At 39.6% G+C, this 23,756-nt stretch overlaps 1 protein-coding gene across 1 annotated transcript in view; it reads right to left on the bottom strand.

Moving 5' to 3' along the window:
* LMTK2 (lemur tyrosine kinase 2) overlaps positions 1 to 23,756 on the bottom strand; it is an 81,381-nt gene that overhangs the window by 13,234 nt on the left and 44,391 nt on the right. Inside the window, exons 7-9 of the mRNA XM_054041043.1 lie at positions 18,870 to 19,003; positions 3,989 to 4,073; positions 907 to 1,028 (exon numbers count right to left, since the gene is read on the bottom strand). Coding sequence (XP_053897018.1) covers positions 907 to 1,028; positions 3,989 to 4,073; positions 18,870 to 19,003 — 341 coding nt within the window. The remainder of the gene's footprint in view (positions 1 to 906; positions 1,029 to 3,988; positions 4,074 to 18,869; positions 19,004 to 23,756) is intronic.

Here is a 23,756-nt window from a genome sequence, read left to right as displayed (position 1 = left end):
TGTCTTATCTGAGGATCTGGCATGTAAGATGAACAGATATTACAAACTGAGGCTTGGAGCCACTACTGTCACAGGCTACCTGCTTTCTGACTAGTGCAATAAGCAGGAAATCAACTTATTCTACTATTCAATGCATTTTATTCTACTGTCCAGGTACAATAGAAAATTAGGATTTTGGGTAAAATCTTGAAGAGCACTTAAGTGACTCAGGAGCCAATGTCCCTTTTTCAAAGTAATTCAGAAGCCTAAATATCACTGAAATAAATGAGACTTTGAAGATAGAACTTAGGTGATTTTGAAAATTTTACCCATAGCCTAGATTCCTTGCAGACCATGTTTATTAACCCATGGCAACAACCAATGCAAATGGGAGCAAGTGAATGTATTTAACTTCACTTCTCTGAGATGAATGGTATAGTGTGGAACACAAATGTTAAAGCTCTAGTGTAGTGTATTGTGCCAAGATCACATGTGACCCATGGATAATATTTTGGCCACCACTATCAAAACTTTTACATTAATCAATGACAGTTACCTTAATGGCTGAATAATTTGCTGTTTCACTTAACTGCTGACAAATGTTTGCCTTATATACAGCAAGTATTTCTTTTACAACTGAAATGTAAAAACCTGTTCTGCTAAATATATTTCCATAATTTTATTTTGATGTTATAACCACTTAACTGCAAATTTAGAGTGTTAAGTACAATTTCAAGCCAATAAAGATTAATCTGAAAAATTCCTACAAAATGAATAACAGAATATTAAATCCAGCAAATCAAGCCAACAGTCAGTCCATTCAGTGCATTCTTTACAATGAAAATACATTGATTAATAATTGTGTATTTTATACTGAAAAATGTATGAACTCCAATTCTTTCAAATATTTAAAAGTCTACTACATACCATATGTTACTATACTTGGTTTGCTCTGCTGCTAACAATCTGTCTTGAAAGCTCGTTACTAGCTCAGGTGCAATCCATCGAAGAGGAACAAACTTCTTCTCATCTGTCTCAACATAATCCTCCTAGTGATGACAAAAAGAAAACCAAAATAAAAGCTAATCCAAGGTTTATGCTTTCTAGGGGCTTCAAGGTTTGTTTTTTAATTTGTTATATCCCGGATTTCTCTCATTAAAAGAGGTTTGTAGCCTCTTCCTTTCTTCTCAATATTTTCTTTCAGTAGAAGGGCAAGTAAATATTATCTGAAGGTCCTTAAATCTTTCTATAAGATGATTACACAGAGAATAAGCGATCTCAGCATCCTTCTCACCATAAAAAATTAAGGTAATTTTCTATGCAGCTCAGAGGTCCCTATTGAACAAGAATATCTTCCACAAGTGTATATCAAAGCTCAATTAATTTGTATTGAGACAACAGTTCTCAACATATTAAAAACATTTAGAAATAGTTTGGTAGCTAAAATACTTTGAAAATTGATTAAGAAAATGAATTTCAATTGACATTCCCTTCTCGTCCCTCTACCCAATTTGTTGAGTATAATAGTTTGAATTAATATGAAATATTATGAACACTTACATTTCAAACAATATTTTTAAAAATTGATTGTGTTTTACCTTGAGTTTAATGCACATCTTGTTTAATAAAAGTTTAACTTCTACGTCATCCCCTGCATTCTTTTATTTTAGGACTCTTGTAGGATGGGGCATACAAGCCTTGTTGACTCTTCCCCAACATGTTGTGTTCATCTATGTGTCTGATCATTCTGTTCTTTACTATAATTTCAAACAATTTACCTAGTACTGAAATCAGGCCTGTAATTGGAAAGATCACCTCAGGAGTCTTTTTAAAATTAGTGCTACATTAGCTTTTGTGACAGGGTCGGGCCAGATGGCTAGGAGAGTGATAGAAGGCAGGTATATTAGCCCCAGATTAAGCAGGTCCCTTTTCCCTAGGTAAGGTACAGGGGCAGTTCCAGAACAATCAGGAACTTGCTGGAAGCAATTAAGGCAGGCAGGCTAATTAGGACACTTGGAGCCAATTAAGAAGCTGCTAGAATCAATTCAGACAGGCAGGCTAATCAGGGCACCTGGTTTAAAAAGGACCTCACTTCAGTCAGTGAGGCACACCCAAGCAGTGGGAAATGAGAGGGCATACTGCTGGAGGACTACAAACGCTATCTGGCATCAGGAGGAAGGTCCTGTGGTGAGGATAAAGAAGGGGGAGGCAGCCATGGGGAAGTAGCCCAGGGACTTGTAGCTGTCACACAGCTGTTACAAGAAACACTGTAGACAGCTGTGATCCACAGGGCTCTGGGCTGGAACCCGGAGTAGAGGGTGGGCCTGGGTTCCTCCCATCCCCCCATATTGGATATAGAGGAGTTGACCTGGACTGTGGGTCCCACCAGAGGGGAAGTTCCCTGGTCTGTCTCCCAACTCATTAGGTGGATGAGCAGAGACTGTGGGGATTGTTCTCCTTTCTTTTCCCCATGCTGGCCAATGATGGGGTTAGCTGAGTGAACAGCAGGTTTGAGCCACTAGCAAAAGTCGCCAAACTGAGGTCTGCTGTGAAACTCTGAGGCGAGCAAATCCGTCAATAAGTGCAGGACCCGCAGAGGAGGAACTTTGTCACACGTTCCTCCAGTCATCTGGTACAGAGGCTGATTTAAGCAATAGGTTACATACCACAGTTAGTTCTGCAATTTCATATCTGAGTTTCTTCAGAACTCTTGGATGAATATCAGTTGGTCCTGGTGACTTATTACTGTTTAATTTATCAATTTGTTCCAAAGCCTCCTCTGCTGACACCTCAATCTGGGACAGTTCCTCAGATTTCTCACCTAAAAAGAATGGCTTAGGCATAGGAATCTTCCTCACATCCTCTGCAATGAAGACCAATGCAAAGAATTCATTTAGCTTCTCTGCAATGGCCAGGTCTTTCTTGAGTGCTCATTAGTACCCAAGTCAGCCAGCAACCCCCACTGATTGTTTGGCAGTCTTTCTGCTTCTTATGTACCTTTTTTTGCTGTTAGTTCATGTCTTTTACTGGTTGCTTTTCACATTTTTTTTTTTTTTGGCCTGCCTATCTATACATTTACACTTGACTTGCCAGAGTTTATGCTTTCCTCAGTAGGATTTGACTTCCAATTTTTAAAGGATGCTTTTTTGCCTCTAACCACCTCTTTTACTCTGCTTTTTAGCCATGGTGGCATTTTTCTGTTGGTGGGTGGGTGTTTTTTTTTGGTAATTGGGGTATACATTAAGTCTGAGCCTCTATTATGGTGTTTTAAATAGTTTTCATGCAGTTTGCAGGCATTTCATTCACAACTGCTCCTTTTAGCTACATTTAACTTCAAGGGGAACTACACAAAAATGAGGACGCTATTTAAATGCTTCTTTGGTCTTTTTCTCTCTCTCTTCCCCCCCCCCCCCCTTCAAGGATGTTACATTTGATTACATTGTAGTCATTACCACCAAGTGGTTCAGCTATATTTACCTTTGGACCAGATCCTGTGCTCCACTTAGGACTAAATTAAGACTTGCCTCTCCCCTTGTGGGTTCTGAGACTGACTGCTTTAAGAAGCAGTCATTAACTGTGTCTAGAAATTTTATCTCTGCATCCTGTCCTGAGGTGACAGGTACCCAGTCATTATGGGGTTAGCAGAAATCCCCCATTATTACTGGGGTTGGTTTTTTTTTTGGTTTTGTAGCCTCATCTTCCTGTGCATTTCACAATCACAGTTTAGTCATGTTAAGAGCTCTTTATCCACTCATCAGTTCTCTAATAAGCGATGTCATTGTGTTAACATTCAGTTAAGTTTTATACATCCTGTACTAGTTGGCTTTCATATATCTAATTTGTAAAGCAACTGATCAAAATCATAACCCCATAAAAGCAGTCATCCCATAAATACTGGTTTGTAACCTTAATGGGTTCAGTCCAAATACACTTGATATATTTAAATTTTAAGCTGCTCTGAATCTCTTTAAAATTGATTTAGGCAAAGAAAACAGATACATTGACTTACCTTGTATCTACTGAATCCTATTCCATAATCTCCTACTTTTACATTTAAATCAGATGTAAGAAAGCAATTCCTTAAGGCTAAATCACTGGAAAACAAAGAGTACAGTAATGAGAACAAAAACAAGACAAAAGGATATTCAATACAAGTTTGAGAGAAAAATCAATAGCTTGACTAAGGTAATGAAATTAAATTTGGCATCAGACTACACCAGAACTTAAAGACCAATTATAATGTTAAATGCACAAATCTACAGAAAATGCAATCACAAAAAGTAATTAAGTATATTTACATGCCCTTTTTCAGTACTATTCTTGTTTACATTTTCAATGCATTTCGGAAGCCACACAAGCCAACAAAAGATCACATTATGTTGCACTGGAACAGTGGAGATCATTTATGCTTCTGTCAATCATTCTTCTAGAGGTGTAAGTTTAACAACTGATGTACTAAGAAGCTATCCATCTCTCTTTATAAAGAGTAGGTATTAACAGACTTATTGGACCAGATATACTTTTATGGTACATGGAGCTCCAAATGACTCCTTATGCCAGCCCACCTCACTATACCTCCCAGAGCATTCACCAAAGGAAAGGCAGATGGTGATATCCCCCAGTGAAAGCAATGCTAGTGCCTGCTAAGGACTCCTCCCAATGGAGGAGGCTGCAGAGGGGATACTCTCAATCAGGGCATTCTATAATCTGTCACTGACCAGGAACTAGCCTACTATGTACGTTATACACAGGGGAGGTTGTGGTTAAATTGTGCTGCCACAACCGGAATTTGTCATTATGCCCTGTGTGTGAAGTTAAGGTATTAGAAATCTGAGCAATCCTGAGATGAATTTATTTTCTTGTTTCTGTAATTCCAAAAGATGAATATTTTGCCATCAATGTTTTTTTTCCTTCAAGAAACTTTAAAGCCATTCTACCAATCACATGGCTACTTTGAAGGTTCCCACAGTTACTGTTTGGGGGAGGGGGGAGAGAATCTATTAATCACAGATGTGGGTCATTTTAAAGCATGTTCTTAAATGATAGCCCTTCACAACATATTTTAGGTATCAGAATTATCTGAACACATTTGAATGTGACAAATCTAGAGACAAAACGCAAGGTCATTTAAATCTCAGAATATTGGAAAGTGACAGCACATTGTGCCAAACTAAAAATAAATGCCAGGATTTCCAATAATGAATAATCAGTGTGGTTAAATAATCTAATAGTATGATAACTTTCTGATATGTGTTGCTGAAAATGACCACTCTGCTCCTTTAAGCAGGGAGGCAGGGAATTTGGCTGGCGGTATGAAAGGAACAGTGCTTTAAGGCTGGGGTGCGGGACAAGAGGTCAAACTGCTGCAAAAGGGGACAAGGGACAACACTGACATCCCCTGGAATCCGGATGGGCGGAAGAGTTTAAAAGGGGCAGCCCATGCAGTGAAGCCCCCTTTTACACAGAGCAGGCTGAGGCAGCACCCATGCTCCTTCTCCTTTAGGTGCTGAAATACCAGGTTTGGTCTACGCCTGCTGTGGGCATTGCAGTAGCTGCCCCTTTTTAGAGGGGCCGGGAAGGAATTTTCCCCTTACCACTAGATTGGCCTAGGTGGATTTGGGGTTTTTTCACCTTCCCCACAGTGAGTTTGGGAAGAGCTTTGCTGACATGTGACATGAAGGGAGTTAGGCGATGTGTCACAACTCATTATATAAGTGGGGTGGATGTTCAGTGCAGGTACTCCATAGGGAAGGTATACAGTGACCAGAGAAATGGCTTGGTAAAGGACTTAAAAAGGTGGTGTTGATTAAAGGAATGGAACCGAGGGGAAGGGGCAGTTGGGGCTCCTATGATTGGTACATCAGGGAGCCAACTCCCTTTTCTTATTGCCCACCTTAACCCTCCTATGAGGGGAGTGTAGGGTAAGGTCCCAGCAATGGATTGGCTAGGGCACCTGGATGGAAAAAGGGGTGGGGTGAAGGGCGCCTGGCAGAACCCTCCCTGCTGAGGGAAGTTATGGAATAAACATGGTGTTACCTACGCTGCACACTTTTATCTGCTGGATAGTCCCAGACATCTAATAATAAAGTTGTGGCCCGATTAAAAAACATATCAAATGTCTGTCTTTCTTTCAGTATAGCCGGACAATAAAAAGTAATGAACTCGCTTTGTTGAGCATTATAAACAAAGTTCAAAATGCAGCAGTTACTACCCCCTTGTGGTCCGCTGTAATTATGCATGCTCTTAAAAAAACGCTCACCCTACACAAAGCTGTTTGTAATAATGGATGTTCAATCATTTTATGCCACTGACAAGAAGTTATGCATCATATGAGTCCTCAGTTCTTCTACCCTATCTAAAAGAACCCTCTTACTTACACACCTAACATTTCATTTCTGCCATAGTAACAGTTCCTGTCAAAACTGAAGATACAAATAATTTAGGTTTCAGATACTAGATATAAACATTTGAAATGGTTTTCAATAGAAGTACAAATTTGTTATACAAATAAGGAACTAATCAGTGTTCTGCATAATGATTAAGTTGCACTTAAATTCCTGTTCATATAAATATACTATCCATTGAATTTAAATAGCCATAAAAAGGCAATTTATCAAAGGAAAAAAGTAGAGGTGCATAGAAGTTGTCTCACAAGAAACAAACTCAAAAGCTTAGAGAAACAGCAACACTACTCATATCCAGTTTCCATTATAAATTCATCACAGGTACACATGATCAGTAAGGTAGCTATAGCTGCTCCAGCTAATGATAGTAAGTAAGTAGCAGTTGAAGAAAAAGACTCCACATAAAAATATTAGCACTTCATTTTTCACCTTTAAGCTGGGGGAACTTGTTCCCCTTTGACAATATCTTTAGCAAATGTCATCACTTGACAGACAACTTGTCAATGCATTTTAAGCATTTATATTTACACCCATAAAACAAGAAATTTCCATCTAATTTCAGGCAACTATAGCTGGAAAATAACCCTGGAAGAAAATATTAATATAATACAATTCTAGCTGCTTGAATTTACCACTAACAACAAAATCACTGATGCTGGAGCTTTACCACATACTCTGACAGCATCAGGATAGTGTTGCCAGAAATAAACATTTGCAATGACAGTCTTGCAGGTCCACAGGCAGTTATCTACCAAACTTAGCTACATTTTGCAAAAAAATATTGTTCATTTAATAATTGCAAATCATTGTTTACAGCACTATTGGTAGTTAAGACTGGTGGTACTATTATAAATCATTATTCAAAACTGTTAAATACAGATTAAAATAAAAGCTTTCTACTTGTCAGGTAATCTTAGAGGATGTAAGAGCCATCATCTACTCATCCTCAGTTGAGGACTCTAGTTTTTATATTCCAGCCCCTGCTCTAAAACAAAACCTTTCTTATCCACTACTTTCCTTGGCTGAGGGAAGGGATGAGTTTTGGAGCTCATCAATACTATTCCTAATCTGCTGGAGGAATTGTAGCAGTGACATAGAAATCATAGAATATCAGGGTTGGAAGGGACCTCAGGAGGTCATCTAGTCCAACCCCCTGCTCAAAGCAGGACCAATACCCAGACAGATTTTTGGCCCAGATCTCTAAATGGCCCCCTCAAGGATTAAACTCACAACTCTGGGTTTAGCAGGCTAATGCTCAATGATACTCCCAGTTCCAAGGACAGAAATATTGAGCCCTGAAGTCAAACGTAATTCTCCTGCAACTTCATACAGTAGGTCTCATAGACTCATAGACTTTAAGGTCAGAAGGGACCATTATGATCATCTAGTCTGACCCCCTGCATGCTGCAGGCCATAAAACCGTCCCTACCCCTTCCCTGGACTCTGCTGTTGAAGTCCCCAATCCTGTTTTAGGTGACTTCAATCGGCAGAGACCCTCCTGCTAGAGATCCCTGCCCCATGCTGCGGAGGAAGGCGAAAAACCTCCAGAGGCTCGGCCAATCTGCCCTGGAGGAAAATTCCTTCCCGACCCCAAAAATGGCGATCAGTCAGACCCCGAGCATATAGGCAAGAGTCACCAGCCTGACCCCTGTCAGCCATTATACGATTTACCTACCATTGTTTGGTTTTCCTTGACTACTATGTTTTACCATTAAACCATTCCCTCCATAAATTTATCTAACTTAATCTTAAAACCAGACAGGTCCGTCGCCCCCACCGTTTCCCTCGGAAGGCCGTTCCAATATTTCACCCCTCTGACGGTCAAAAACCTTCGTCTAATTTCAAGCCTGAACTTCCCCACGGCCAGTTTATATCCATTCGTTCTCGTATCCACATTAGTACTAAGCTGGAATAATTCTTCTCCCTCCCTTGTATTAATCCCTCTAATATATTTAAAGATAGCAATCATATCCCCCCTCAGCCTTCGCTTTGTCAGACTAAACAACCCAAGCTCCTCTAGTCTCTTTTCATACGACAGGTTTTCCATTCCTCTGATCATCCTAGTGGCCCTTCTCTGCACCCGTTCCAGTTTGAGTTCATCTTTTTTAAACATGGGAGACCAGAACTGCACACAGTACTCCAAGTGAGGTCTCACCAGCGCCTTGTACAACGGGAGCAGGACCTCCTTATCCCTACTAGATATACCTCGCCTAATGCATCCCAAGACAGCATTGGCTTTTTTCACCGCCACGTCGCATTGTCGACTCATAGTCATCCTGCGGTCTACGAGGACCCCTAGGTCCTTCTCCTCTTCCGTTACTTCTAACCAATGCGTCCCCATCTTGTAACTAAAATTGTTATTAGTCATCCCCAAATGCATTACCTTACACTTTTTACTATTAAATTTCATCCTATTTCTGATACTCCAATTCACAAGCTCATTCAAGTCTCCCTGCAGGATATCCCTATCCTCCTCCGAATTTACAACGCCTCCCACCTTCGTATCATCCGCAAACTTTATCAGCCCACTCCTGCAATCGGTCCCGAGGTCAGTTATAAATAGATTAAATAAAATGGGTCCCAAAACCGAACCTTGAGGCACTCCACTAGTAACCTCCCTCCAACCCGACAGTTCACCCTTTAATACGACCCGCTGCATTCTCCCCATTAACCAATTCCTTATCCACCTCTGGATTTTCATATCGATCCCCATGTTTTTCAGTTTAACCAATAATTCCTCATGGGGTACAGTATCAAACGCTTTACTGAAATCCAGGTATATTAGGTCCACCGCATTTCCCTTATCTAATAAATCCGTTACTTTCTCAAAGAAGGAGATCAGATTCGTTTGGCACGATCTGCCCTTCGTAAAACCATGTTGTAATTTATCGCAATTGCCACTAACCTCCAGGTCCTCAACTAGTTTCTCTTTCAGAATTTTCTCTAACACCTTGCACACTACAGATGTTAAACTAACAGGCCTGTAGTTACCCGGATCACTTTTTTTCCCTTTCTTGAAAATAGGAACCACATTAGCTATTCTCCAGTCTAACGGGACCACCCCCGAGTTTACAGATTCATTAAATATTATCGCTAACGGGCCTGCTATTTCCCGCGCCAATTCCTTCAATATTCTCGGATGAAGATCGTCCGGTCCTCCCGACTTAGCCCCATTAAGGCAATCAAGTTTTGTTTCTACCTCGAATACGGTAATCCCCCATCCCGAATGCCCCTCTGTAGTGGTGCTAGTATCCCTAATACCTTCATTGGCCTCATTAAACACCGATGCAAAATATTCATTGAGATATTGCGCCATGCCTAGATTGTCTTTAATCTCCTCTCCGGCAATAGTCTTCAGCGGTCCCACTTCTTCTTTCTTTGCTTTCTTCCTATTTATGTGGCTGTAAAACCTCTTACTATTGCTTTTAATTCCCCTCGCTAGGTCCAACTCTACACGGCCTTTGGCCTTTCTCACTCTATCTCTACATTCTCGGACTTCACTAAGGTAAGTTTCTTTACTAATCCCTCCCCTCTTCCACTCTTTGTACGCTTTCTGTTTTTTCCTAATCACCCCTTTGAGTCGGTCGCTCATCCAGCTCGGTCTAAATCTCCTGCTTTGTAATCTTTTTCCCTTTTTTGGAATGCAGGCCTCCGACAGCTCATGCATCTTTAACTTGAAGTAATCCCAGGCTTCTTCTGCCTTTAGATCCCTTAATACGTTTGCCCAATCCACTTCCCTTACCAGTCCCCTTAATTTGTTAAAATTGGCCTTTTTAAAATTATAAACCCTAGTCTTTGACTTAATTCTGTTACTCCTCCCATGTATTTTAAACCGAATTAGCTCATGATCACTGGAGCCCAAATTGTCCCCCACTAGCACTTCCTCAACGAGGTCCTCACTGCTTACCAGAATCAAATCTAAAGTGGCCTCCCCCCTCGTCGGTTCAGCTACCACTTGATGAAGGAATTGATCAGCAAGCACATCTAGGAACATCTGAGCCCTATTATTACTACTAGCGTTTGTGCCCCAATCTATATCCGGGAAGTTAAAGTCCCCCATAATTACACAGTTTCTATTAGTAATTACTTCTCTAAACACATTAAATAGTTCCTTATCCATATCCTGGGTCGATCCCGGCGGTCTATAGCACACTCCAAGCACTATCCCCGGAGAGGCTCTAGTAGTCCTATTACCCAGTGTGAGTATTGCCCAGACGGACTCTGTGTTATCTAATCCATCCACTATTATTTCTTTACAGCTTATTTCACTGTTGACATACAATGCCACCCCCCCACCTTTACCTTTGTTCCGGTCTTTCCTAAACAGCGTATACCCCTCCATACCTGTGTTCCAGTCGTGACCGTCATTCCACCACGTTTCTGTTATTCCTACGATATCCGGTTTCAGCTCTTGGACCAAGAGCTCCAATTCCTCCATTTTATTACCTAGGCTTCTCGCATTGGTGTATAAACACCCTAATGTATGTCGTTTAGCCTGTCTCCCATTAGTAGCACTATATGTTGCGGGCCTCCTTGCGCCCGTCCCCCCTGTCCTTCCTATGTCCAATCTCGTCTCCCCGGCTATGTCTCCTCTCATTTTACTCACCTTTTCCATACTGGAATCTGGCGTGGAGATTAACTGTGCATCTCCCAACCTTCTCCCCAAACTTCCTAGTTTAAAGCTCTTTTGATAAGATGAGCCAGCCTCCCTCCCAGAAGTCTATTTCCTTCCCTACTCAGGTGAAGCCCATCCCGCGAGAACAGGTGTCTGTCCCCAAAAGCCTCCCAGTGGCCATACATCCCAAAGCCCTCCTTATAGCACCACTCCCTTAGCCAAGTATTTATTCTCACAATCCTATCAGCCCTTTGCTGCCCTTCCCTCGGAACGGGCAGAATCCCACTAAAGATAATCTGAGCCTCTATCTCCTTGAGCGTCTTCCCCAGCCTGGCATAATCTCCCTTGATTCTCTCTAACGAGAACCTAGCCGTGTCATTCGTTCCTACATGAAGGATTATCAAGGGGTTCTTACCTGCTCCTTTTAGGTCAAGTCAGTTGTCCCCATTGCTGGGGCATCGTGGACACATCACCATGAAATTGGGATGAGATGCATGCCTTTGCTTCAATCGTCATTAAAAAAGTTAATTGTGAACAGATACTCAACTCACTATTAACAACAAGGGGGAAGGAACACAAGCTAGAACTGTGAAAGAACAGGTTAAGAATAGATAAGATATGTATTCAAGTCACCAGGGCATGATGAAAGTCATCCTAGGATACTGAATGCAGTAATGGAAGCAATCTCAGAACCGTTAGCAATTATCTTCAAGAACTCATGGAGGATAGGTGAAAGTCCCAGCATACTGGAGAAAGGCAAACATAGTACCTATCTTTAAACAGGGGAACAAAGAGGACCGAGGGAATTACAGACTAGTCAGCCTAACTTTGATATCTGGAAAGATACTGGAACATAACATTAAACAATCAATTTGTATGCGCCTAGGGTATAATAGAGTTATAAGGAATAAAGAACAAATTATGCCAAACCAACCTATTTCCTTCTTTGACAGGGTTACGGGCTTAATGGAGGGTGGAAGCTGTGAGGTGATATATCTTGATTTTAGTAAGGCTTTTGTCAGTCCTGCATGAGATTCTCATAAGCAAACTAGTGAAATATGGTCTAGATGAAGTTACTACAGGGTGGGTGCACCAGTGGTTGAAAGACCATACTGAACAGTTATCAACAGTTCACAGTCAAACTGGGAAGACATTTCTAGTGGGGTCCCGCAGGGGTCTATCCTGGGTCTGGTATTATTCAATATTTTCATTAATGGCTTGGATAATAGATAAAATTTGTGGATGACACCAAGCTAGGAACAGTCACAAGCTCTTTGGAGGGCAGGATTAGAATTCAAAACACCTTGACAAATTGGAAAATTAGTCGGAAATCAGTAAAATGAAAATAAATAAAGACAAGTGCAAAGTACTACACTTAGGAAGGCAAAGATTAAATGCATAAAATACAAAATGGGGAATAACTAACGAGGCAGTAGCATTGCTGAAAAGAATCTGGGGGTTATAGTGGATCACAAATTGAATATGCGCTAATAAAATGCAGTTGTGAAAAAAGCTAATATTCTGGGGTGTTTTAACTGGAGTGTCATATGCAAGACATGGGACATAATTATTCCCTTTACTCAGTTTGAGTGGTGTGCCCAATTCTGGGCACCACACTTCAGGAAAGGTATGCACAAATTAGAGGGTGCTGAGGAGAGCAACAAAAATGATACAAGGTTTAGAAAACCAGACCTATGTAAGTGAAATTAGGAATGTTTAGTCTTGAGGAAAGAAGACTATGGGGGGATCTGACAACAGTCTTCAAATATGTTAAGGACTGTTACAGAGAACAGTGAGCAATTGTTTTTCATGTCCACTGAAGGTAGGACAAGAAATGATCTGCTCAAACTGCAGAAAGGGAGATTTAAGTTTGCTTATAATTAGAAAGTTTTTCCTAGTATCTTAGTTAAATACTGCAATAGGTTGCCAAGAGAGATTGTGGAATCCCTGCCCATGGGCGTTTTTAAGAACAGGTTAGCCACACTGCGGGGGGGGATGGGATAGATGAGTCTTGAGGTTCCTTCCAGCCCTACATTTCTATAATATAATGCATTATATTATCTGTCTCAAGCTAACTAGTTGCATTCTTGCAGTATAATAATTGTGGGATTGGGCAATATCCCTGTACAGTTTTCTCTGACCGTAGTAACCCAAAATTCTAATTCTCTATTTTCTTTGCCTATCGAGGCACTTGCCAACATAATTCTACTCTTATATTTTCTCCTTTTTCTGTGTTTTGCACTATCTGGGAAAGAGTACACCCCTTTAAAACTGGTGCATAGTGGGAAACACTTCATAGAACTGTTACCAGAGGACTCTCAGGCTACCTCTATATTGCGAGCTAGGGGTGTGACTGTATACACAAACATGTGCTAGCTCAAGTCTAAATAGTAGCACAGCCCCAGTAGCACAGGAAGTGGCAGCAGAAGCCTGGCTAGGCTATGCCAAGTACATACCTACCACTTTCAAATAGGTTTGTGTGTGTCATGATTCAGCTGTGACTGCTGCCACCACCTATGCTATTTATCCTTGTGTTAGCTTGATGAGAGCTAGAGTGAGTATGTGAACACAAGCTGGGGAAATAACACTTCTAGCTTATAGTATAGACACAGCCTCAGTCTGATAGAAGCTGCGGCAGAGGAAGTATTTAGAAGTGAAGGAACCTAGTTGAAAGAACCAAACTCTGTTAAATACGGTCTGATTAGCTTCTGACATTCTCCTCTCATTGTGTTTTATAGTGTTTGCTTTATTATAAAATGGGTTTGAGTATTTTGCAAGCATCTTGAGTCCATGCATCATATATTAAGAGCTCCAGGATCCCAATGAGCATATTTCAGCTCCACACAGCAGTGCGGCCACTACAGCTCCAATGGCTAAAGGTAACCCTGAGAAAATTAGTCCTATCAGCGTTGCTACTGATCACTATAGAAAAAATCTTCAACAGCTAGTCCTTTATCCAGAACTAGTAGGAAGTCTTGGAGTGGCAACAGAGTATTCCATTGAATAAATAATTTGGAATGCCACCATTTTGTTCCTGGCCCTACTTCATACATTATACCTTTGAAATGGTCATCATAACAACTTTTCCCCACCAGAAAGATTATGTAAGAAAACAAGGAAAGTTGGACTAAGTCTTTCTTTTGCACTTAGACATGCAGTTATGTTGCAAGAATACTTCATAACCAGGGCTACAATCTGAAAATGAAATCCCACTGATATTATCGATCTTTTTGGGAACCAACAGAATAAGTGCAGCTGGGAAAGGGAAAAATCTCAGACTGAAACCTTACTAGATAAACTATTGTTAACATCAATGGCTTGCAGCAACTACTGCAAAAAAAAAAAAAAAAAAAAAACCACCTCTGGACAATCTTGTACCCAGGTTAAGAACAGGTCTAGTGACAGAAATCTCCAGATGATGCAAATCTGTTAAAAGACCTACCAGCTAAATTACCATTCATCTGGGAGGACCGTTTGTCTCAATCAACTGGCTGTCTTGTTGAGATTGTGCAAGGTGGACAGATTTGAATAGATAAGAGATGGTGGTGATGGCCAGCTTAACATCATTTAAGTTCTTGATTTCTGTCCTTGCTTGTTCAGATAAGAATTCTAAGCACAATGCCCACCTGCCACTTAGTTTCTACGTTAGTCCTATTAGGACAGGATGCTGTTTATTAAATACAGGGCAGGTGTTTGGCTTAACCTAAGTTACTAGGCCTTGACAGGATACATCCCAATCTAAGCCTTGCACCACTTATGACTGGCAGTGCATTGTAACTGCCTCTGATCCTAGTTATCTTTTCCAATGTTTGTATTACTATCCCAGCTGGTTACTGAACTGGATCCAGAAGATGGCAAGAAATTGGGAGAGCACTAAAAATAGTGTTTTTCTTCACTTGATAGTGAAGAATCAACTTGCTCAAGGTTCTTATGATCTTGAAGCAACTGTGATAACCTTGACCAGTTATCCAAACAAAATGCATGAACATATGCATATTCTTCTCACAACTACCAGGACTACAGTGCAAACCCTGGGAACAAACATTAGAATAAACGGAAATTCCTATTATTAGAAGTATTCCAGTTTTGGAATTAACCAGAAAAATATGGTATTTTGCTGCATATACACATCTTCAAAATATTCTGGTGCCAAATTATTTCCCCGCACCCTCTAAACTTAAGCAATCATGGCCCTTAATTTTTTTAAGTTCTTGCAAGCAAAGAATACTGCGAGTCAGCTCAGGCTGAGGATCAGTAATACCTCCCAGAAAGGTTTTGGGAACATTATACTTTTTGGATCTACCACTGGTACTACCAAACTAAAATAAAGTATTAACATGCAAATACTAAATAATTCATTGTGTGCTCTCCCACCATCCCAGTCATGAAAATCCATAGTTTAAGCACTACTTGGGATGCTGAAGAGACTGAACCAAAAGCTCTGTTAAAGTATCCAAATATACACATGCCTTTGGCACCTGACTACCTTATCTGAAAAACGGATGCCTTGTGTTCTATTTTTAACTCTTAGTCATCACAGTCTGTGGTTAGAGCTCAAGAAGCATGCCACATCTTTTTTTGGGAAAGGGGAGCAAGGATTTTGCTTTGGTACATTTAGGGTCTTTTGCTCTCTCAAACAACCAGAAACGTAACATGCTCATGTATGTGCAAAAGGCATCCTCGAGACATATGCCACTTCTGGAGAACAAGGCATAGTACTTTCTTAGGTCACAAACAAAAATAAATTTGGTCATTTCAGATCTGTCTTTAGTGAACATTTACACACACAGAATCACCACGTAATTTGGCACACTGACAGTCTGATCAAAAAGAACACAGGACTGGAATAGCAAGGGAATTTCAGGTCAGGACAGAGATGTACTGGTAAAGCTTTGTGGGGAACTTGCACAGCACTTGCCTGAACTACTAGCCTATCTTCAGGAGCACCAATTCAAGTGTTACATTATTCCACCTAAATCAAACCTCTTGCCATAATCTTGTCCACAGACCTATTACCATTAATAAAGAGGTTCACTACAAATGTTAATAAAAAAGAATTAGATCTATTTTTATATGATCAAAATCCCAGTTAGTAAAAGGAGGAGACACTGAGTACAAATTAAACCACACCACCTTTCATATTTACTACTCCCTTCATTCATCTCCCTCCTGAAGTCACTCCAGTTGGCCCTCAGTAGTTCCTGTTCAACCAGTTTAATAGTTTCCTCATATCCAAAAATGTCAACTGCAAGGTAATTCCCATTCCAATATCTCCACATCAAAGCAATAGTTAACACAGGGCTGCTTTTCAGACAACCAGCTTGTTTACAGTTTTCTTTCCATTGGAAAAAGATTAAGCCATAGTTAACACTTTCAAGTAGATTTGGTATCTACTGCTCTGTTCTGAAGCCAAGAGATATTAGATGTACAGATAGCAGGGAAAAAGAAAGTCTGTTCATAAATTGATGCATCTGCCTGGGTGATAAGAGTAACATTCTATATTGGTAAAACTAATGAACATATGTGCACAAAGCAGTTTAAATAAAGATAATCAGTATGGGCCTGTACATTAAATACAACATTGAAATTATTTTAAAAATTGTCATCTATTATTTACTTTAAGTATTTTATTATTCTCTCCAGGAGCACTCACAATGTGTTTAACACTTAAAGTAAAAAAGATGATCCCTGACATGAGGAAATCAAAGAGCAATAAAAACAAAAAGGGTTAAAATGAAAAGAAATCCCATTATTTCAAATGTTTCATTAGACAATGTATTCCAATGTAAGCAAAAAACACAGACACACAAGCCAGGTACAATGTATAATTTAAAACAGACAGACTTCCTGTAGGTCATAAGATAGGAATGGGAAAGTACTTAAGACAAACCTGACATTTTACAAACTGTGTACTTCCATAAATCAAGTCAGCAGTTGGCATCAACTATGTAATATCATTGGTAGTATGAATGAACTTACAAATTATCTACGCCTCACTAATTCTGACACACAGGTACAGACTAGGAAAAAAAATAAAGTATCAAATGACCCCTAACTTTAAAATGCATATTCATCATATTCCTGTAACAGTTGTGACACCCATCCATTTATTTGAGTTGTATAATTCAATAACCCCTACTTTTCTCAGCATGTAAAAAAGATCAGATAAGCAGAGGAACAGATTTACATTCACAGCCAGCTTTACATTTAGGCTTACTTCACTCACTGAGAGAAAAAGTGGTTTCTATTTTCTAGGTTTGTCTTTATTTTAAGATGCATGTTTGAGCTACACATGCTGTTTATAACACTGCCAATACACCAATGGAAGCACCTCAAATTCAGGGTTGAATTGGTCCAGTGGCATTTAAGCAACATGTTGCATGGGAAATCTTGAATCTAAGGAACAGAAAGTCCCAGGCTTCTGGCCAATGAAGGCTGGGAATGGTGTGTTATGTTAGAACTACAGCTACAGAATCATAGACAGGACTTGAAGACTGCCAGATTTGCTATTTCAGAATGTACGACTAATAAACACAGGAGCAAGTCTCTCCTCAATTAATCTTGTTTCTTAAGATGTTCCCTTGTATTTAGTTTCATCATACATGGATGAAGGTTTCTTCAGTTTGACATCTCCACTGTTCCACTTTCAAACACTATTCCCTGCACTAGATGCAGTTCAGCCAGCAAGGAAAGGAAAAATTCCATATTACTTTTTCCAAAATTAAAAAAATCAGAATAGATCACTTTCACAGATTACTTCATATAATCTTTTGAAACTCTAGCTATTCAACTCTGATAACTGAGTAAAAATGTAATTTGAAGAAAATGTTATAAAAGTATGTTGTAAATTAAGTGGAATTGCACCTGCTTAAACTGAAGCTGAATTTGGCTCAAAGACCAATTAACCTCACCTCCTCACCCTACAAACAAAAAAAATGGCAAAAAGAATTGGATCCAATGCAAACCTTTCACCTTGCAATGCAATCTTAACCAGTTTACTCCATTTTAGTAATGAAACTGATTAATGGTTGCATTCAAGTTAAAGCTCTAAGTTTTAAGAGCTTTCATAATAAAGTATACAGCTCTATAGCTAAGTCTTGCACTTAACCTGTGATTTTAAAAAAGTGACAGCAATTTTTGAAATGACATGAAAGCAATTACCTTGAAGTTACTTCCAACTATTTTCTAGTTGGGCCATGCTGTTTTGGGACATATATATTTTCTATTGCACTATAAACTGGCATTTTTAGGGTTAAGATTTGAGGTATGTAGTAAGATCTGATAGCATGCAGTGTCTGGAATCATGAGATTTAATAAGCTTCATTGACAATACTATTTAAATAAATGCTAAATCTTGGGGAAATTCATTAAGACAAAATGATTCTGAAATTCTTGCTCAGTCAACTTCAGCAATTGTTGACCCTTAAGCGGATACAGGGATCTTCTGCAGAATACAACCATTACATACTTTCTTCATACATCACAGCAATGCACCGGATCTCAACCAGGTGATGGAGGAATGTCTAGAGACCATCTCAAACTCAATTTTTTTGCAAGTTGTTTGTACAACTATTTCTTCCACATGGTAGCAGAGACATCTACTTCGTCACTTGGCGTCTAGTTCTGCAGCATTTCATCAGTTATGAGTTATAGGATTTAAATACTACAATTTAGTTTCCAACTCAATGAATACAAATCAACTCTTCTTAATGAAGGAAAATATCTTCTAACTGATTCAGAATCATACCTTATAAAATCTCTTCTTACTTTGATACATATTGCTTTTATTTCAATCACGACACTTAAAGAAAAGTTTGCATGAGTTTTAGAGTGTAGCATAACAAACATTCTTATTTATTTGGAAAGCATACCTATGCACAAAATTATGTTTATGCATTATGGCAAGTCCAGCAGCAATCTCACACGCCATTCTCTGTAGCAGCATTATTTGTGAATCTCCATTAATATGTTCCTGCTCGTTGCAGAGATAGGTTTTTAGGTCACCCTGTAAAACAAGATGGAAATTCTTATCAACTGTCTCTTACACTGGTTGCACCCAGATACTTAATGAAGAAGCAACAAGACATTACTTGATCCTCATTAGTCAACAAGGTTATGATTAGTATTTAAAAATAAGTGCGTGCTTAATAAAGAGTCTCCTCATCACGTTTCGAGTGTCTATAGGTATTCTTATAGAAGGCATCTAAGGCATATGATACTTTTCTTTTAAGGGTATTTCATTTGAAGTCATTCAGTAGTTAACACTCTAGATCACTTTTTCATATGTATATAATGTACAGCAATAATACTTAAAATGAAAAATATGGCTTAATTTTCACACAAAGAGATTGGTGTGAAGCCATCTAAAGACAACATTCAGCAAACCAGCAGAGCTGACCTTGGAAGTGGGGAAAGACAAGTGATCCCCAATTGGCCAGGTCTTTCAGTGTCAATTGCATGCCTTATTTGTCACCTTCCTAGTCTGAGTAGTCAGGTACCACAGGAGGGCAGCATGTGGATGGAACCTAGGTGATACTGTGAATAAATGGTACACAGGTGAATAAGTCCATAGGAGGGCTCCATCTGATTTGGTTTTTGAGTTTGGACCAGATGTAATAAAGGAAATCATATAAAAATGGTAAAGTCCTTGCCATAAACTCTGCTAGAAACAGAGTCATTTTGCAATTGAGAAAACAGTTTACAATAATTAACGTGTTCTTAAACATTCAAACAAAATTAACCAGTTTATCAAAAGTCTCTAGAAGCAAGAATACAATTAATTGTATCCAGTAATAAAGGTGAAAGTCTAAATCTCTCCAAAATAACACTATAGCTCCTATGTTTGGATTTAGAGAGTTACCAGCACCAGGCTTCGTAGTGCTAGTTTTTGGTATACCACAATAAGATTCAATTCAACAAACAGGTAAAAAGCACAGAGAGTAATTCATTTCAGGTGGGGCTAGCAGCACCACCTACTAAGCCTGCCCAATTCTTCCCATTACAAGATCCAGTTTCAGTTATTTATAACTTTGCCAGACCTAAAATTTCAGCCCAAGTCGTTGATGCCCAGGTGTCTGCCTCAGGCTGAAGTTTTCCAAATAATTTCAGCCAAAATGGTTCAGTTGTTTCCAAGAAGGAAACGCAGGTAAAAATATGTTTTGACCATCTTAAATTCTGGGGACCATTTTTTTAAAACAGCTCTGTACCATGTGCTTTGAATCAGTGACTTGAAATTTGGCAGGGTGTAGCTTATGTGTCAGGTATGTGTCTAAATTTGGCCAAGTTATAAGCCTTTGAAAAACTGCAATTCACGTGATAAGTAGAGACTTTGATTTTAGCAGGTAAAATCTTCAAAGCACTTCAAAAAACCAAACTAACAAATTCCGAGGACTGGTAGGTAGGGTTCCATGGGAACAAAATCTAAGGGAAAAAGAAGTTCAGGAGAGCCAGCAGATTCTCAAAGTGACAATATATAAGGCACAACAGCAAACTATCACAATGTGAAGGAAAAATATGAAGAACAGTAAGAGGCTTACATGGCTGCATCAGGAGCTCTAATGACCTGAAAATAAAAAGAGTATCCTACAAAAAGTGGCAACATGGAGAAATTACTAAAGACAAGTACAAAAGAATTGCACGAGCATGTAGGGACAAAAATCAGAAAGGCTAAAGCATTAAATGAATTACAACTAGCAAGGGACATAAAAGGCAATAGGTTCTAGAAATACAATAGGAGCAAGAGAAAGATGAAATAAAAATGTAGGAATGAGGAGAGCAACAAAAATTATTAAAGGTTTAGAAAACATGATCTATGAGGAAAGATTTAAAAAACTGAATACGTTTTATCTTAGAAAAAAAGAAGACTGCAGGGAGAACCTGATAACAGTCTCCAAATGTGTTAAGGACTGTGATCCATTGTTCACTAAAGGTAGGACAAGAAGTAATTGGCTTAAATTGCAGCAAGGGAGATTTAGGGAAGAGATTAGGAAAAAATTTCTAACTATATGCAAAGTTAAGTATTGTAATAGGTTACCAAGAATTTAAAAAGAGTTTAGACAAACTCCTGCCACAGATGGTTTAGGTATACTCAGTCCTGCCTTAACATGGGTGCGTGTGGACTAGATGACCTCTCAAGCTCCCTTCTAGCCCTACACTTCTATAAGATTCCATTTGCTCTGAGCATATTTGAGCCCCTCTCAGCTTCTACCATTGACCAGACTGCACATGCACCATTACATAATGACTGAGCATGCTACAGGAGCAAAGTAGAGCTCTGCTGGGGACTAATTTTTAAGCCCAGCCCAGACCCAAGCCCACATGACTCAACTCTTCCCCATGAACCTAAGTCAGTGCCATTGTCACCTCCTGCCCACGGGGTTGTCCCAGTGGTGGCTGCATGCCCTGTTCCTCCCATCCACCATCCCCTGCTGCACTGTGTGTACTGGAGAGAGGGGGGGGGGGGTGCTGAGACTCCTCAGCACACTCACTCTGCAGTGCGCACAACATAGCAAGATGTCAGCAGCCAGCAGGGCATGCAGCCACCACCGTACCAACCAGATGGGATCTACTTGTTTTCCCACCTGACCCAACACTTGCAATCAGATTTGAGTTAGGTTGCAGGACTCTAGAACAAAGCAGGGGTCTTTCCCTGTAATGGCCACTCTGGGATGGGCACTGCTTCTCCTTTACTCTCAATGACTCTCTCCAGCTGGACCTCAGGCAGCATGGAGGACAAACCAGCCTGATTTCAATACAAAGGGAACAAAAAAATAGACCAGGGAGAGTGAAAGGAGTATACTGAGACAAGGAGCCTACAAAGACAGACTGGGAGCTGCAGAGGAAGAGAGGTGAGATGGGATATGGAAGGGTGGGCAAGGAGCCTGCTGAGCTGGGAAGGGGGAATGCAGACTGGATGAAGAGCTGGTGTAAAGGGGAAACTGTGTCCTTCATAGCAATATATAATACTAACCCAACTACAGTTCTGTAATCCACTGAGCCAGTATCACCTACATTTTAAGGTGACCATTTGAAGTTTAATTTCTAGCACAAAAATACATTTGTCTTGTTTATAAAGATATGAAGTCGCAACTTCAACACTAAGCTGCAATAAAATTGTTATTAAATCCAAATATGTGTCTGGTATTTATCATTTTAGGACTAATCACAAACATATCTTCCAGGAAAAGAGATGGTAAACAAAACTAAGCCCTTCGCAGCTGCTGATCTTTAAAGACTGTGCATGATTAAGTTTCGTCTTTCAAAACACTGGTACTTGCAGTCCTCTAAACTTCATATATATCAACCTGGTTCATTTCCAAAAAATGAAAGTCAGTGCAAATGATATCTATAAACTCTTGATTAGAGATTTATGCTAAGCAAAGAAAAGGTCTCAGCATCAACTAACATTGTCAATAGGCAGGTGATAATAAAAGGTACACAGAAAACAATACCAAGCCAAACAATACCTTATCAACTCAAAACATTTTAGTGATTCATTTTCACTAAGGGTTTGGGCAAACAATATGACTGAGTAGTAAAAGAAAATGAAGCTCAATTTACTATTTAATAAGTTTATTTTTGTATATTGTGGAAATAAATGTCAGTTATCGGAATTCTGTTGGGAAGGACTAGATTAAAGTACAAATGCCAATGGCTTATGCAGAAACAGCTGTTTTAACTGAATTCAAGATGAGCTTGTAAGTTATCTAGGGCCTGGTCTACACTGAAAAGTTATATCAGCATAGCTATATTGGTCAAGGGTATGAAACAAAACCGACCCCTGGCCAACGTAGCTATGGCAACATAACCTGCAGTGTAACTGTAGCTATACCAACAGAAGAGGGAATCCATCAACAGTTAATTTCTGGGGAAGTGGTATTCATACACCAACAGAAAAACACGTTCTGTCAGTGTAGACTGCATCTACACTATGGGGCTATGCCAGCATAGATATGCTGACATAACTATAGTGCTATAGTCTTTGTAGTCTTTTATAGGCATATCCTACAACAATGCTGGGTGTGCACACTGCTCCAGTCCTGCAGAAGGTAAGATACTCCTACATAATGATTCATTTGGAACCCAGCCAGAAATGCAACACACACTTATATTCATACTTAGGTTAAAATGTCACTAGAATTAGTTTACTCAAAGATCTTAACTGGTTGTATGTTATATGAATGCACAAGTTGAAAATCGTAGGACTGGAAGGGACCTCGAGAGGTCATCTAGTCTAGCCCCAGCACTCATGGCAGGACTAAGTATTATCTAGACCATCCCTAACAGGTGTTCATCTAAGCTCTTAAAAATCTCCCAATGATGGAGATTCCACAACCACTCTAGGCAATTTATTCCATGCTTAACCCACCCTGAGAGTTAGGAAGTTTTTCCTAATGTCCAACCTAAACCACCTTCCTTGCTGCAGTTTAAGCCCATTGCTTCTTGTCCGATCCTCAGAGGTTAACGAGAACAATTTTTCTCCCTCTCCTTGTAACAACCTTTTATGTACTTAAAACTGTTATGGTCCCCTCTCAGTCTTTTCTTCTCCAAACTAAAACAAACCTAATTTTTCAATCTTCTACCATAGGTCAGATTTTCTAGACCTTTAATAATTTTTGTTGCTCTTCTCTGGACTTTCTCCCATTTGTCCACATCTTTCCTGAAATGTGGCGCCCAGAACTGAACGCAATACTCCAGTAGAGACCTAACCTGTGCTGAGTACAGTGGAAGAATTACGGTACTTCTCGTCTCTTGCTTAT

This window comes from Malaclemys terrapin, chromosome 10, assembly GCF_027887155.1.
Source record: "Malaclemys terrapin pileata isolate rMalTer1 chromosome 10, rMalTer1.hap1, whole genome shotgun sequence".
NCBI classification, from domain to species: domain Eukaryota; kingdom Metazoa; phylum Chordata; order Testudines; family Emydidae; genus Malaclemys; species Malaclemys terrapin.
Note: the sequence above shows the minus strand (reverse complement) of the source record. Positions and strands in the feature narration are given on the sequence as shown.